This window comes from Cryptotermes secundus, unplaced genomic scaffold (assembly GCF_002891405.2).
Source record: "Cryptotermes secundus unplaced genomic scaffold, Csec_1.0 scaffold434, whole genome shotgun sequence".
In the NCBI taxonomy this organism is placed as follows: Eukaryota; Metazoa; Arthropoda; class Insecta; order Blattodea; family Kalotermitidae; genus Cryptotermes; species Cryptotermes secundus.
This window is the reverse complement of record NW_019738963.1, coordinates 810,194-828,717: the sequence shown is the minus strand read 5'-3', so window position 1 is coordinate 828,717 and position 18,524 is coordinate 810,194. Positions and strand designations below refer to the sequence as shown.

The following is an 18,524-nucleotide window of genomic DNA, read 5'->3' as shown; positions in this document are numbered from 1 at the left end:
AGCTATGCCTTACTACATGTTTCGGTCGTTAACGGCCATCATCAGGTGAATACAAATCAACAAACATATACTATTGAACTGTAGTAAAATTAGATACAATGACAAAATAGTTAATTGTTATGTGTAAAAATACAGCGGTCATTTATATATAAAACTGAAGGTTATAATATAAAACAAGATTAAAATTGATGTTTTGTAACATCTGATCAGTCGTATGTTTACTTCATACGTTCCGTGGACAAAATAAAAATTTAAGATTGTATTGGAGGCCCATGACCTTGTAAGTTAATTAATAGAGTAGAGGTGCCTCATCGTACGAAATAAAATGGCCGTACTGTATGAGGAGTAAACAACGACTGATCACATTTATCCCTTTGTTAGTTTGAAGTATCTATGAGAGAGAGGACCATAATACATTTTACAAAAGGGAAGAAATGATATAAGGCACACGTCCTCTGAAGTTCAAGAGTAAATCATTACAGAAAGCTAATTTAGCCTTGTTAGTTTGAATTGCTATCCAGAAATCTCTCATAACATTTCAGAGTCCAAGTCCAACCCACTTAGCGCCTAACACACTATGCTATTTATAGTTCGCACAGCAATCCCTATTTCTCTTGTTTCCTTAAAAGGGTGAAAGACTAAGTTCTCAGACCTGAACGTCCTTTGAAAAGTCTACTGTTATTCATCCTGTTTAAAAAATCATCTGGGCATCCCGAAAGCTCATTACCGTGTTTACAAAAGCCACCCATTGTACTCAACCCGACTCATTTTAATCTTCTTCACACTGTACCCATTTTCCCGATTATAAATTATGTTATACCGTTCAGTCTGTCGCGAAAGCTTAGGGTAGGATATTAACAAATCAGGATAAGACTTGCCCAGAAGACAAACTCATTTATCGGTAATGATTGAGAATTGTGTTGGAATGTATCGGGTTCGAAACTCTGTCAGAAAAAGCTCTACTTACTGTCGTTGTTCCTTGCTTTATACAGTTTCTGTAAGAACCTCCTAACAAAAAAGGCATTTCTTCGCCTTCTTTATAAGTACAACCTTAATCTTGCTGAAAACTGCGTAATTTCTTGAAGTTGATGAAATTGCCTAGTCTACGTTAAGATAACTACAAGTGCACATCATGTACTATCCTTACTAAAATTCTGTGTGATTTTCCTCCGTATTTGAAAGAAAATGCAGGAATATTAGCTTAAAATTTAGAGCAATCATCTCTCTCCGACTTGCGCAATTACTCCTGGTTGAAAATGGGCATATTTTCGTCATATATGACTTCAAATAGGTATGAAAATTATACAGCGTCGCTAAATAGCCCAGGACTTAAATTGTCGTTTCATCCATAATGACAAATGCGAGAGAGTCGAACTCTGTACCGTTTTAAATTCCTCCAACCTCAGCTTACATGATCGTTCTTCCTTCTCATACGAGCTACATCAATTCTGAAGGTCATGCACTGTCGTGTGTAGTAGTAATTAAACATAGCCAAATGTTGTTGGAACCTTTCGCTTGATATGATAATTAATACTGAAAATATTCCTGGATAGTTATTATGTACATAAAAACAACGTATTCCAGAATATATGTCCTTCGATTTCCTGATTTTTCAGAAACCTAAACTCGCTATCTCATTAAAATGAGATCAGTTTTTCTGAAAAGACAAAACCTGGTCTTTAAACTATCATTAATACTCTTGGAGCAATTATTTACCTTCGCGTGAACAATACCTCCAGATGAATTGGTGACCGTATATCAACAGGAGATAAACGTTTGTATAAGCCTGAAATAGCGAGTTCTACCCCATATGCTGCCCCCAGAGCATCACAGCAGTAACATAGGACACAGTGCAATGACACGTGTACATTATGTTTGGTAAACTCATGGAAAGTAAACACGTCAATTTTCAGTCCCCTAGTATGAATACAGTGGTCAAATCAATTACGATCGGATGGGCGGGCGGGGCATATGGAAAATATGATATGAACGAGAAAGATGTACAAAATTTCCGTTGGAAAACTTCAAGAGAACAGACCTAGGGACATTTAGAGAGACCTAGTAAGGCATAGGCGTACTGGAACGATAACAACGAAATAGATCTTAAAGAAATAGAGTTTAAGAATGTAGGCAAAATTCGTGTGGTTGAAGGTAATCAATTTTTAACGTGAGAATAAAAAATGATTCGTCATATTTGTCAGACTCATAGTCGAGCAATGAGACTTGCTAATTTGTTCTGACGTCAGTTCTAGGCATTTCTTAAATTCCCATTTCTGCCCCTCACAGTGGCCGCGCAGTCTAAGGTATGAAATGTCTACACCAGCTCAAATGTTGCAATCGTGAGTTCGAATCTCATTCGAGACGTGGATGTATATCTACCTTTTCCTTTCCTTGTGTTGTTCTGTATAGGTGGCGGTCTTGCGTCGGACTGATCTCACATATAAGGAGTCCTAACAACTGTGTGTAAGATACATAATTTAAAATTAATTCCGAATGGAATCAGCCCCGAGGGTCTAGTCAGTCAAAGTAGAAGAAGAGTCCCAGTCTCTTGCGACGGTCTATTTGTCTGCCACAGGACAACATATGTCCCTAATATAATAAAAATTTGCCACAGTGGTTAAAAGAGTTAAGGCGTGTACAGATTTGCGTCCTTCATTAATAGAAATTGCGAGTTCCAATTATTTTCGAATCGCTTTTATAGTCTGTGTTGTCTTGTGTTAAGAGGAATAACAAGGGATTACCAAATAATTTTCCGTTAAATCGAGGGTTTACTGTGATTTCAGAATTATGAATCGGAAATTCTAGAATGCTCTGTTCGTGACAGCTAGATAGGGAGCTTTAACACAAGCAGTTACACTGTCAGAAGTACCAGTGATATGTTCAGTTCATTGTTACCTTCTCCTCTCAAACCTATTAGAATTATCGCTTTGCAGATGACGGAACACGCTGTTATTTTGTGAAAATCTCGCCGTGCCCCTGCGGCAACATCGCTGACTTAGTTGCAACGCATGTAGTCTAACAGAAACTTTCAGGCGTATTTGGTCATTCTTTAACACAGCACAAAATTATTTTAAGTTCTCAAGTCTGTGAATATATAAAGAGTGTCCCCCCAAAAATGCACCCACTCTTTGATAGGAATCTCAAAATCGAGTGTCCATCGGATATTGAAGGGAGTCCATTGGAAAATATACATTCCAACATTAACCCACGTTCTCAATGAAGATGGTTCTAACCGGAGAACTGAATTTTGTCAATGGTACCTGGAAAAATGTGCGGAAAATGCAGCGTTTCCAAACAGAATTATCTGGAGCGATGAGGTCATATTTAAGTTAAATGGCACAATTAATCAACATAATTTCACTTACTGGGCTCCTCAAAATCCGCATATCTTCAAATTCCGAATGAAATGCTTCGTACAGTTTGTGATTCCATTGGTCCGCGTTATCAGCTCTGTCTGGATAATGATGGTCATCAGTTTGAACATTTGCGAACACGCAAGGTGCAGTAGACTTGTTTTCTTCAATTTAAATTATTAACCTTATATCTCTTTTAAAGAACATTGCGTTTGGTGTCATTAAAAGGGTGAGTACATTTTTGAGACACCCTATAGATAACTGTATTGTGAGATGTGATGTCGTGAAGCCTGGCATATGCTCAAAACTACAAAACTACACGTAGTCACATCCCACAAGACAACATTCTTCATACAGTATGTTTCTCATCCTCCACTATCAACCAAAATTATATAAGACGATTAGCCTGGAAACATACGAAAATATTTAGCTGTACATGATTGAAGGCAATGTATTGAGTACATAATGTGATTTACATCCATGGGTATGGAGTTGTTTAATGACAGATATTATTCCATAAGAAAATAACGGTTCAAGTTCTTGGTCAAAAATACATATGTCTTATTTACTGCCAGAATTTATTTCAACTGTCTGCACACAGTTTTACCTGACATTGTTTAGATCCTTACAGAGAAATAAGCACTCCTACATATGTAACTTCTAAATCAGTGATTTTCGAATTGTTAAGAACGAGATTAATTATAGTATAATTCTAAGAATTTGCATTAATATCGTAAAACGATATTTTTAGACATTTCAAACCACACTAATGAAATCACCCAGCTCACATTTTAATAAGAAATTCATGCACAGAAGTTTCATGTGGTAAAAATAGAGTGTCCGGATGAAAGTTATCCAAAATAAAAAATGTATATCTCGAAAAAACTAATTGTCATACACATATCCGGTATATGTTATCGGAAAGGAAAACTCTGAAAGTTTTCTTTTTCATACCCGATATACTCGCATAAGCCGCCACATTTCTGCGCCATGTTAGGAATCACGTGCGCAGAGAGATGGCTGGGATATGAATTGGCAGAGGTGGACCAGTTGCTTGGCCTCCTATGTCGCCAGTTTTAACCCTAATGGATTTTTCTTTTGGGGTTATGTGAAGAACATTGTATATCAGGTTAAGATCGACAACCTTCAACATCTAAAAGGCCTCATAAGGGAGGCTGTGACTGCAGTAACACCAAACATGCTTCAAGCCTGGATATGTGTCGTACCACAAAAGGAGCCCACATTTAAATTTAGCGAGAAAGTTATATATGAAGAAAAAAATGATAGTTCCTTTTTGTAACGGTGTAACTCATTAAAGTGTATAATAAATTCTTTCTGAGATATAATGATTTAATTTTGGATTAGCTTTCATCCGGACACCCTGTATGAATATTTTAATTTGTATGATAAATTTCCACCCTTCTTGTCTTGTTATCAATTTAATGCACGGCTCTAATATTGTCCTTCAGTATTAAATCTCAGGTCGAATGATTCTGTATTTCAGCATCCTGTTGAAATTGTTCAACTTAACCTCCATTATTTATCGTCCGTCATTATTGCAACACTTCCTTATTCACTACTTAATTTTAATTTACACTTTGACACTACATGTTTCGGCCCCAAACGGCCATCTTCAAGTGTCTTGATATGTTATAAATATTTTATTGAGTTATGTTAAAACTGCTACACTGTCTTAGTCCGTGTTAACCAGGGGCATATGGCAGACATAACTGAAAAGTAGGCTATGAACGTGAGGGACAAGCTGCCGAAACAAAACACCCTGGACAGACATACTTTTATAAACAATGGACGACACCCCGTGTGAGGTGAAGTAAAATGCGCCAAAATAACGTGGGTATAATAGAAACTTTAAAGGATTTTATCTGGTTTTACTTTGAAAAGAGAACTACAGCGTGTGATTTTAACATGGGCTAACACAGTGTAGCAGTTTTAACATAATTTAATAAAATATTTGTAACATATCAAGACATCTGAAGATGGCCGTCTGGGGCCGAAACATGTAGTTTCAAAGTGGAAATTAAAATTAGATAATGAATAAAAAAAAGTGTTGTAATAGTGACGGAGATAAATAATTGACGTTAACTTAAAACGAATATTCACACTAGCTGTGTGAAATCAGTAATGCGCTGTAGTTTCGAAGGTTTCTCTTTTCGTGATCACAGGACCTGTGTTTCTGGAGAAGTATGAGGTACCAGATATACGAGAACCAAGGTGCCACTGAGCTGGGCCGGCTTGCACCTCCTTTCATGCATAAGATGTGCCCACACTACTCCATTTCCTACAACCTGACCAACGGTAAGTATATAGCATTCTCTACTGCACCCTCCTGTTTCATACAAAGAATTCTTTTGGGGAAGCTAACAGTTTCTCATCTCTTCAAGAACTTCCCCACCTTTTAAGTAATCCGAAATTTCGCAACCATTTCCAAAGAACCCAAGAGCAATTTGTATTCTAAGCTAAATAAATATAATTTAAGCCCTCAATTAACTAATTTCAGATCGCTTTATTATTATCATCCACCTATCTGCCCTATAACTTCAAATTATATATTCCTTTCTGGTATCCCAACCAAAATTTTGTACATATTTCTCACCTCTTGTATGTGTTCAACTTTCTTATCCCCCTTAATTTGATCAGCCCAGCAATATTTGATGGAAAGTGCAAATTATGAGACGCCCTGCTGTTCATGATCCCTCCTAGTTCCAAATCGTTTCCTCAGCACCCTCTTCTTGTCCATTCTCAATATACACATTTCCCATAATATGAAGTGACCAGGTTTTACACCCATAAAAAGGACAACGAAATAATGAAGAGATTTTTATTTTAAATGGGAGCAACAACGACATTTCCGGGGACGCGGTAGAGTAGTTGGTTGAGGTACTTTTCTACAAGGCTGGCGGTCGCGGGTTCGATTCCCGATGAGATCATTATATTTTTCAATTGGCCTAATTCTTCCAGCCACAATTTCTAACAGAAATGAGTACCAAGGATCTTCTTGGGGGCAAAGGGCGGCCGGTGCTTAAGGCTGACAACCGCACCTCCATCTGTGATCCGACTGTCTAGAAAATGTGGAAGCCTCGACGTCTCAGAATCCTATGGGCCTTCATGGCCTGTTACAGGAATAGCTTTACCTTTTTATAATAAATATATTTCAGAAAATATGATTGTACATTTGTAGACTACGTGCGCGGACAACTTAGTGTGAGGCACTTCTATGCCCCGTACCTACTAACCAGATTGTCTGAGTAATATAACTGATTATTTCGTGCTTAGTCCAAAGGTCAATTATGGAGTAGTAAGCGCGAGCAGAGAAGACAACAGAACACAAACGCGTACAGACAAACAAGAGATAACCGAGGCAACTTGTATCATGACGACATTAGTAATTCAATTACTGTAATTAAGGGAACATTCCTGTGAGAAGAAATGAATATGCTTATTTTCATTTGCATGCAATTAATATTATAACGATTAATACATAATAAGTGCAATTACAAAATATAACTTAGAGAAACGGTTGTTTTCCTTTTTATGATTCAATCAATCTAGCGCATTCCATTAAAACGTATGGAGAATTGCAGATATAGCTCCAGATATTCTTGATCTTGGCACTGCATGGAAGTGAATGGTTGGCTTCATACTCCGACTGCTTTACTCCCGGCTATAGAGCCATCAATACCCTTTGGCTATAAAGCTGAGTGACCTCAGAGTCAATCTGGGGGCTGTAGTGGAGACAAAAGGCCCTAACCCAGAGGAAGTCGAACCCCGGTTTTCTAGCACATCATTCCATATACAGACTTAGATGCTCCAGCTGTCAGAGCACTGTCTTAACAGAAATACTCCTCCTGAAGGAATATTACACACCCTTGCTAGGATCTTAGATGCTTATTAGTTGCATTTTAATTTAAGATCATCTGAATATTCAGTGAGACTATATTCAGTGTTAATATACAGATTTCGTCGTAACTTTCTCCAAAGTTTATTTACACTTTTTAAATTACGATTCTATGAAACTCATTTTACAAAATTCCAAGAAACAAATGTTATTATTATGTTTTTTGTTCTCATCTATTTGATGTTTTCCACTTTGTTATGTGCTGTACGATTCATTTCACTTGCACGCCAATAAGATAAGTCGGTTTAATTCTTCCTTCGTTTCGGTTTATTTAACTACGATTCTAAATGTTAAAACTATACAGTAGCTACTACTGATTCTTAGGAAATTTAATTAATAATGAATTCAACAAGATATGGAAGAAAGGGGCCGTAAAGATGCTTAATGTACTACCCCGAAATTTCCAGAAAGTGCTTTGGAAAACCACAAGAAAACTCAAACAGAAGAGCTAAATTATAAAAGATAAAACAGTTCCGCCCAGTGTAACTGGTGAAGTCTTTCTTATTTAAATTCTTAACGCCCTTACATGTTTCGGTCCTTAGAGACAATCATCAGAGGGACATTGACAGAGTTTGGAAACCACTATTACAATGGATGTTCTGAATGTTAAAATACTCGTAATACACATACAAAGTTTAAAATGCAGAAATAGATACAAAATCCGAATTCCTCACAACTACAGCAGCTATCTTGATATATTAAAATTTTTTAGAACTCTTGTTATTTATATTTAGAATTTATAACCAAATTTTAATAGATAGCCGCTGTAGTTGTGAAAACTTTGGATTTTGTATCTATTTGTGCATTGTAAACTTTATATGTATATTACGAGTATTTTAACACTCAGAACACCCATTGTAATAGTGGTTTCCAAACTGTTTTGATGTCCCTCTGATGATGGTCTCCAAGGACCGAAACATGTAAGGGCATGAAGAATTGAAATAAGAAAAATCTTCACCAGTCACACTGGACGGAACTGTTTTATCTTTTATAATGTTGTTAGTGTGGTGAACCAGAATGAAAGAAATCAAATTCATAGAGGAGCTAAATTTTGTCCAAGATTTAAACCCGAGATCTCCCGTATACGAAGCAGAAATACTGACCGTTCAGTCACTAGATGTCTGACGATACGCTAATATAAATCTACTTATTCGCAAGAGATTAAATAACACTTTCTACCCAATTCAGTCTGAATCTATACTGGTCTCTTTTGGAAGGGATTCAGCTATCGCTGTTGCATGACTCGTTAAAATTCGCTGAGGATTTAGACAGAAATTACGGACAGTCGAACAATTGTGTCCTCAGTATAATGCAAGTCAAGGTACTATATTTAATTGGAGCTGTTTCGTAAACAACAGAAGCATAAAATTGCTTAGTTTGGTTTGATAATTTGACCCCTAGTCAGCTTCTTTATTTAAAGTCCCTGTGATTTCTTTACGAGACCGTCTCTGTAGTCTAGTGGTCAGAGTTCCTGCCACAGATTCAAAGGTCACGGGTTCGATTCGCGGCGCTACTGGAGTTTTCTGAAAAGTAGTAGGTGTGGAGCGGGGTTCACTCAGACTCGTGAGATAATTGTGAAGCTATTTCAAGGAAATAGCGGCTCCGGTCTAGAAAACCGAGATTAACGGCCATGAGGATCCGTTGCGCTGACCACGTGACGCCCTCTATCCTTAAAAGTTGATACTAACTTCGCCGATAAGCGGCGGTCGCTCGGTCGGTATAGTTCGCTTGTGGACTACATGCCACGGAGTTTCTGATTTCTTTAATAGAATAATCTTCAAATCTTAAATCTTAAAATCACAGAAAAAATTTCTCTTTAATCCTCCTGCAAACTGTAGAGCCATTCTGACGCAATTAGTGTAACAATTATGAACCATGGATAGTTATACCTAATAGGGGTACTTGAAGGTTCATCAAGGGGTACGTGAGATACTTATATGTTTATATTGATAAACATAAGTAGCATTGCCCTAATCATCATGTTGATATCATTCATTTATACAAAGATTACTATTATCTGTGTTGTGACGCCGTATAGAACGGTAGAATTTTTTTTGCAAGATAACACTGTGATCGTGAAAAGAGATCAATGTAGATGTTTCGAAGGATTGACACGCTTTCAGCCCATCCGAATAAGAAAGATTGATTTTTGGAATGCCGTTTGTTCTTCTCTCTGAATTTGTCACTTCTTTCCACATCCTTCTCAACCCAGATTTACCTTTATCGGCTTGATGCCATGTTATCTAAAATTAATAAACAGTATGTAAACAAAGGATGTTAGAAATTTAACATAACTGCTTTAGTAAACAATTGACAATACAAATGTTTCTTTCAAACAGGGACGGAGTACGCAAGTCTTGGCAGGGACGGTGTCTCCTTACAAAGCCGAGAGGACCTGGACAGAGATACCGGGCCCAATGAAGCCGGAACTTCGGGCCCGGGGCCAGAACTGCGTGTTCACGTGACCTGTACCGTCAACAGAGGGCGCTCAATCAGCGAGGTTGGGATGACTGTCCGAATAACAGTTTTGGATGAGGACGATAATCCTCCTGTGGCTCAGACAAACAGGCATTTTCTGAATGGATCCCAGCTGAAAGAGGTAGGTGTAAACTTAATGTCACTCTGTCCTTTCTTTGCTCATTATTTTGTTCAATTGCGATGCTCTGTCATCCGCTAAAATATTGTAACGTGTATGCCAATTGCTAGGCAACGGGTTGGTAAACACCTGCTCACAAAAAACGCGCCCAACAATAAGACGTCCATTGTTAGGTGACGGACATGCATTCTTGACGATAGAAGACAGTGTTTTCCGTGGGGTCCGTGCCGATAAATTATAAGTGGGAACAGTCAGAATACGCGACGGAATGTACAACAGTAGAGATAGAGTAGCTGGGTATAACAGTTAGTTGTAGTCGAGAAATTGGTGGACTTCTGGAGATGACAGTAAAAGGTGATTGAGAAGAAAGGGCAAGAAAGTAATTAGACTGTGCCAAGACGAGTTCGCATGTGATTTTAAGTTACAGTGGGACTGTGATAAATCCGTTGCCGGGATACGACTAGTGAAGACTGAGAGTCCTAGTACATGCGGCACGGTTTAGAATAGAGATCGCGAGGTAACTAACTGCAATCCCAAACTCTGTAAATGTAATAATCATGCAGTCTAAAGCCCGTCTTGTAAATCACCATAACAAGTGACAGTTTTGTATTACAGCATCCTGTTACATTATTTGAAGCTTATAAAGGTGAAAGGTAAAAGTGAAGTCTCTGCGTTTGAATAATTAAGTACCACGCCATGAAGACGTATGGTGGAGTGGAAGTATGTCCCAACTTTGTTGACTTCAGCGCTTGATGGAGGTGACTGTTGGGCTTCAACGCTTCGGCTGCTTTACTCACGGGGAAAGAGCCACCGATACCCATTGTATAGGAAGCTGGATGGGCCCCAGAGCCGATCTGGACGCTGTAGAGAAGAAAATCCCTTGCCTTTGTCGGGAATCAAACCCCGGACGTCCACTCCGTAGCCCGTCGCTATACTGACTGATCTCTCCCGGCTCTGATTTGAAAGCTTATATATACATACATGTACACAGACACCACTCAGTGTCATAAATAACTAGTAATAAATAAACAATTTTAGTGTGAACTTGACAACCTTGTGATAAAACGGTTCGATATAATTCTGTCAGAGCTTTTCCGCAAATCATCTAAAGTATAATCCTAAATTATATATTAAATATATCGAAAGCATGAAGAAACCATTTCTCTTTCCAAATTAATATTGTGTCCAGAGTAAAATATTTGGGAAAAATAAGAGAGACTTTCATTCTAGGCCTTGATACACAAAACAAATACCGTATTTACGCATGTATAGGCCGCGTGCGTGTATAGGCCGCAGCACAATTTTCAGACAGAAATTATAGAAAAAATAATTTTCTTGGAATATTATTTCAGGAGTATTACACCCTGTATTACTAATTATGAATATAATTTTTTTTTAAATGAAGTGTGATTTCGAATATTTCGAATATAAGCCGCACCCCAGTTTTCCTCTTGAATGTTTGGCAAAAAATGTGCGGCCTATACATGCGTAAATACGGTATATCTTAACCTCGCGTCAGTTCCTTTACACTATTCAGGGGGCCAACTAAATCAATAAAACATAATTTTACTGGTAGCTTGGAGCTCCTCTGGGTTCGCCTCTCAGCAGACAAAATTGGCATTCATCCGAATTGCGCAACAGAAGAAAACAACAATGACGTCACTGCCGGTACAAAGTAGTGACGTCACAAATAACGCCGGTGAACATTTCTTGCCTTGTATTTATCGCTTCTTTGAAATAATAGTAGATCTTATTCCTGGGTGTCAGTGTATTCAAGCTTTGGAACTGAAATGCAGTGCCTCTGAGGTCTATATGGATCGCAGTAACCGCGTGGTCGAAGGCATGAACTCTCTTCGCTCGCTCAAACTCTGGGATCGTGGGTTCGAATCTCATTCAAGGCTTGGATGTCTCTGTGTGTTTATTCTATGTCTGTGTTGTCCTGTGTGTAGATACCGGACTTGAGACGGCCCAATCCCCCGTCCAAGGAGTCCTACCGACTGTGTACAGAATTAATAAACCGTAAAGCGGCCAAACACCGGTCACGGTAGCCGAACGGTCTAAGGCATGTACTGTCTTCGCTCGCTCGGAAGCCGGGATCGTGGGTTCGAATCCCACTCAGGGCATGGATGTTAAGTTTGTGTGTGTGCGTTTTTCTGTGTTTGTGTACAGGTAGAGGCCTTGCGCCCAATTAGTAATTTTGTAACTATTAATAATCGTCACTCATTAGTACTGTAGCATGTAGACCAGTCGCTAAATAATGACTTTGTAAACAACGCTTGTTGATAGGTAACAGACTTCTAATATGCTCTAATTAACTGGCTGGAAAGCGGTGTTTTCTGTGCGATCCGTACCTAGATGATATAAGCAGGACCATTAGTGGTGTGAGAGCAGAGAAGGGAAGATTTCATTGGTGAGTCAGTTTGTCAGAAAACTGCAGTTCAGTAATTCTAAGCCTTTGCTGTTAGAAACTGGTGCTGAGGAACGGGGATAGTTCAGGAATCCATAGTAAGGGGATCGTCCGCTGTTGGAAGCCATCACCAGGCAACGGCTAGTGGAGACCCTAATAGACTGAGAACACTAGTATGGTGCATATTAGAAATATGTAAAATGTGGTCACGAATTTTGCAAGTATTCAGCAAATCCAGTTACCAATCCGAACCTCGTCTACAATCACTTCAAGCACATGACAGTATCATCATAAATACATTAATGAGGATGAAGTTAAGAAAGATAAAATGAGTGGGACACGTAAAGCTGAAGGCCGAGAGATTTTAGTCGGGAATCCAGAAGGAAAAAGACAAGTTGGAAGAACTAAAAGTAGACTGAATAATATGATATGATCATGGTCTGCCATGTGAGTCCGAGAATTGTACTACATCGCTGTATTCCTAGGATCTATAGTAGCTCTCCCGCTACTGCTTCAAGAATATTGCTTATTACAAATAAACGAATGCAGATATATGTACAAGGATTTAGCATAATGCTATTAATTGTAGGGTTCTTCAGGCAAAGGATGAATTAAAATTGAAGCAGAGGATAGCGTGTATAGATTCATAAAATGAGAGTCGTTTGTTACTCGTATTGTTACCATCATTGTTGTTATTGTTATTATTATTATTATTGAAATTATTTTTATTATTATTGTAAATATATTCGAGAATTTTAATTTCAACTATCTGTTATAGCACTAACATTTCTAATGTCAATCTACCAGATTTTCCTCAGCTCCACCAGAAAAATTTTCTGATAATACCTCAAAACTATTCACGACTTTTAGCTCGCGTCATCAATGCAGTTGAAAAACGCTTCGTTTAACGAACACGTAATCGTTCGCATTAACGATTGGCTGACGAAGATTTTAACAGAAGTGTCACCTTTTGATTCTCTTAAATTTTAAATTACCTCTCACAGTATGTGCGTGTGTGTGTTGGGGGGGGGGATTAGTTCTTTGGGATGTGTAAGACAGAGGACAAATGTCAAGGTTTCGTGTGAGTATGCTAAAAACAGAAAACGTAGGTGTGACATCTCAGCCGTTTAAGCAAAAAGTTTCCACGATTTACATAATGACGCCCACTTAGCTTAGCAAACGTTCCACTCACTTTCCTGAGACAGAAAGTGAGAAAGAGGGTGTGTGCTTGTGTGGGTTGTGAATGTGAGGTTTCGTGCGGGTGCGTGCGTGCGCGCGCTAGGGGATGTATCTAAGGGGGTACGTGTGAGGGTGCGCGTGTTGTAAAAAAAGTTTCCAGTTTCCTAATTTTAAAACAAATGCATTTCAGGTTTTGTAAATTAAAATATTTATCTCCATGATTTATTTAATCCGTCTTGCAGTGCATACACTCATTTATCTCCTTCTCTCCCTCGCACTACATGTTTCGGCATAATAATGCCATCTTCAGGTGCTTACTTATCCACGTCAAACCAGTCAAACATAGTGAGGGGCGACGTAGCGATGTGGTATCCTGAACAATTTTAATATTTTTAACGTTTGACAATGTATATGATAGATACATATTTTAGTTATTTTAATGTGTGAACATGGCATGCAATGAACTGGTTTGACGTGGATAAGTAAGCACCTGAAGATGGCATTATTATGCCGAAACATGTAGTGCGAGGGAGAGAAGGAGATAAATGAGTGTATGCACTGCAAGACGGATTAAATAAATCATGGACTTAAATCAGTGCAACAGGACGCTAAAATATAACATTAAAATATTTATATATTTTTTACGAATTAAGGAAATTAAACAACCTGTCTCTGATGTTTTGAGAATTATAATTTATTGAATTTTATTACACAAATTTCTCAGAATATCTGAAGCCACTTAGAGGGACACTGCTCTTTGAAAACGACTGATTCATATTCTAGGGGAAAATCTGCATCCATTAAACATTGACATGAAGCGGAATATAGGCACTGTATTTCATATTAAATACATGAAAAGTAATTATGTCAGGTCTGAGGTTCTCACGCGGTAAGTATCAAGATTGGGGTCTTCTCAGATGTGGTGTGTTGTAATTTGTTAGATAGAACCAGCACTTCGGAGGAATTTTCTGCCTCTATCGTAAGGATAATAAAAGCAATATCAAATAACGTTAACACAAATATAAATGTATAAATAACTTGAATAAACAAACGTCATGTAACCGACTGCTAGTGTATTCCAGACGACCTGTAGCTAGCCTTGTCACTGAGGCCGCCGTAAAATGACAAAATATATCTCAAAAGTAGAAACGTTAGAGAAGGAACCAAGATAAATCCGTTACATTTGATAACTTTTATATACTTATTAATACTGAACACCCAATTGTCGTGAAAGCATTTGTCGAGAGAGAGGAAATTCTGTGCTGTTGCTTTGATGTACATGTGACTGGAAGTTCAAACGTTCAATACCTTAGACGCGGTCTCTTCGCTTGTACCGGCTGCATGAGCGTGTAATATGAACGAACTAATTAGAGACGAGTTCTCAAAAAATTACAACAAACTGTAAACAAGATGGATAACAGCAGAAAGCTGAGGCTAGTTACGGGCATTCAAAATGCGTAAAAAGGTAAAAGGTAAAGCTCTAACAGGCCATGGAGGCCCATACGGTTGTGAGACCTCGAGGCTCCCATATTTTCTACCCAATCGGCTCAGAGATGGTGGTGAGACTGTCAGCCTTACGCCCCGGTCGGCCGCCATTTTACCCCAGGAAGATTCTTGGTACTCATTTCTGTTAGAGGCTGAGTCGACCCCAGGGCCATAGTGCGGCTGGAAAGATTAGGTCAATTGACAAATCCAGTGACCTTATCGGGAATCGAAACTGCTACCTTCCGGCTTATGGCATAGTGCCTCAACTGACTACGTTACCGCGTACCCCATTTAAAATTCGTAGCCTCGTATAACGTAATTTTAATTTTATTTTAAGTGATTATTCGTCCCTGACCGTTCGCTCACTTTAGTGTTACTGACCATAAGAGATCGGTGAACAGCTTATCTGGATTCAAGTACGTTAATCCGTTGTTACAGGATCAGATTTGCCTGGTTCGGTTCTCCCATTTTCTGGTAGAGACTGGCCTATCAGAATAGGGACGAAGAAATAAGCAGGCCTATATTTACCCTGTGCCGGTCACGGTAGCCCAGCGGTCTAAGGCATGCACTGTCTTCGCTTGCTCGGAAGCCGGGATCGTGGGTTCGAATCCCACTCAGGGCATGGATGTTTGTGTGCGTTTTCTGTGTTTGTCTATAGGTAGAGGCCTTGCGACGAGCTGATCACTCGCCCAAGGAGTCCTACCGAATGTGTAAGATCTAGTAAATCGAAGTGAAACGGAGAGTTTCATGGAGGTAGGCCTAGGCCCAAATTGGGGCTGTAGCGCCACAGAAAAAAAATATTTACCCTGTAGACACCGACAGAAGTGTCTGAAGTCCCACACTTTAGGAACCACACCTCTGAATTTCTGAATTAATCAATGTTAATTTCACACAGCTGAAACAGACTTAATTAAGCACTACACAGAACTGATTGTTATTCATGGACTCAGCATCCTGTTTCTTTATCATAGCAACTTAAATTACATTTTGGACCTCCCGTAGTTTTGTGTTTCTGGTTCCTGTAGAAAGAAACAAAGAGAAATGTATTAATTCTATGATTAAAGTCCTATTAATTAACATTTCATTCCTCTATGAAAAATTGTAGAAAGGCATCAGAACATATGATGGAATATAAATATTTTCCAAAGCATGGATAAAATTTCAGCTTTCATTTGCCGGAAATACGTCTCCGACTTCCTCAGCCCTACAGACCCTAAACAGATAAATATATTCACGGACATAAAGATAACATAAGGCTATCTATCCTCACAAAATAAGGAAATATTATGTTCCTACCGTTTGTTTATAAGACAATCTTTCCTCACTGTTCCTTCAGTCATTCATTTCCTCTGTTCATACTCTCTTTCCTCATTGTTTCCGTATCTAGTTCTTCTTCAATTCCAAACTTCTGTCTCTCTCCATCTTTCCGTCCCTCTTTTCATCTTTCATTCTTCCACCATTTCCAGCCGAATGTCTCTGTAATCTGTTTCATACCTGGACGACGACCGAAACTAGCGCCACATGTGGCGGAAGCGAGACAGAGCCATTATCACTGATGAGATTATTCTCATTGTCTTTATGTGAGCTGCTTATCGTAGATATTACGGCCCCCCTCCTGTCCTATTTGTAATACGTTTTGCAATGCACCTATCCGACTAATAAAACTGACTACACGAAACATGGTTCTCTACTTCAGACGAATTTCGCTAACACCGCATACTGGTTAATGAAATGCTTGCCTATGTGATGGAAGCTAATATCACTGCCTTTTAATGACATTAAACTCGCAGTTTTCCTCACATTCCCAGAATCTAGTATGTTATCAGTGCAGACTTCCTTCCAGAGAAACTTTTTTTTATGTCCCACGGTCAGTCGCATATTGGAGTAACGCTGCGTGTAATAGAGTAATTTCACTTTTTAGTTCGCAGAAACCAGTGGCTTTGATTAAAAATTAAATACAACGCATGTGTGACGGTAAAGTTTAAGATTTTTAGGGAATAAATAAAACACAAGACGAACCAAATCAAAGCAGAAATATGCCTCCTAATACAATAATTTCCCATACTCTCTCCTTCGTGAACTCTATTAAAACTGACACCAAAAAAATAAGTACGACTTTCATCCAGACAAACATTTTATTAGCCTAATTTCCTTATTTTGAAAAAAATAAAATGAGGCTTTTTAGATCACTTTTCTATATCTCTGTTTTTGTATCCATCTCTCTCTGTTTGTGTACCCCGTAATTTTCTTTTTTCACTTATGAGGCTTATGAAATCACTTGCTGGCTCTGTATCACCGTAACTTTTGTTAAGAGGTTCATGGGATCACCCTATTCTCTCTGTACCCCCCCCCTTTTCCTTCCATTTTCTACACGGTTCTTGTCATACCAAAGGAAAGCAGGCGATTAATTCTTACCAGAAGTTCTTACTTCTTAGTTCCCTTTGCCTTCGACTCGATATGGTGGAAAGAATACTTAACAATCAACTAGGAAATTAATTCACATGATGAATTAACTAAGAATGTCTTAGCGTATGGATCGGAGTCGTGGCTCACATCAGAGCAAAGGATGAACAATCTGCTAGCTATTGAAATGACTTACTTAGGAGTTCGGCTCCTGCGCCTATATTTAAAAATGGGAGAATTTAGGAATATAAAAATAAAGAAAAATAATGAGATCAGAGGATAGGAATGAATGCAGGAATGAATGAATGAATGAATGAGGGGTGTGCCACAGTGGCCCGTACACCACGACCATCTGTAATCTTCTGCGTGTCAGATATTTAAGAAACGCTTTCATTAGCACGGTGACGTAAAACGAGTGATAGATGAGAGATTGCCAGACACCTGCTAGTTGCAAATTGTGCAATAACAATCATTGATGAAGAAATCAGTCTTCTGGGATTTGGCACCGTGTATATGTGGTGTTAACCGACGTTTCGGAGGAACGTATCGCCCCCATCTTCAGGGTAGAAGGAAAAATATAAGAAATCCGCAAGCGAAGAGACCGTGAGAACGTCGGGTAACCACATATATACGGTGCCAAATCCCAGGAGACTGCTTTCTTCATAGTCACCGCCGTGAAAACCTCAAATCTTACAGAATCATTGATGTTTGGGCAGCCAATACAGTATCAGTCGTTATAAGCTGGATATAGATCCACATAATTAGCTTCCTGAATCATGTCTAACAGTCTTTTAGAAAGGCTGTTGTAGACAGAGTAACTGTTGGCCCGACTGAGAAATGAAGAATTTGTCTGTCACGAAACTAATAATATTGTCACGTATCGGGCGTATATCGCGACAAATAACTTCACGATGTATTTTATATAGCGAATTTTATTTCACATTCGCACTTACAATCATCCAAATTACAGATTTACGATTACTTCTATCTGCAATATCACAATTAGTACACTCCAAATGCCAGAATACCACTGACTAGTTGCTGGCTAACTCGGCGGTAGCTCCAGGACTCACTGACTGACTCAGTACAACTACGGTGAATAGCCTTCGCTGCTCCCTATGTAGCCTCGATCGGACAATACGGCCACGTAATAGGCACCCTTGTTGCTAGCCACGCTGTCCTGAG

At 38.8% G+C, this 18,524-nt stretch overlaps 1 protein-coding gene across 1 annotated transcript in view; it reads left to right on the top strand.

Moving 5' to 3' along the window:
* LOC111871455 (proto-oncogene tyrosine-protein kinase receptor Ret) overlaps nucleotides 1-18,524 on the top strand; it is a 252,459-nt gene that overhangs the window by 150,739 nt on the left and 83,196 nt on the right. Inside the window, exons 4-5 of the mRNA XM_023864596.2 lie at nucleotides 5,537-5,669; nucleotides 9,609-9,868. Coding sequence (XP_023720364.1) covers nucleotides 5,537-5,669; nucleotides 9,609-9,868 — 393 coding nt within the window. The remainder of the gene's footprint in view (nucleotides 1-5,536; nucleotides 5,670-9,608; nucleotides 9,869-18,524) is intronic.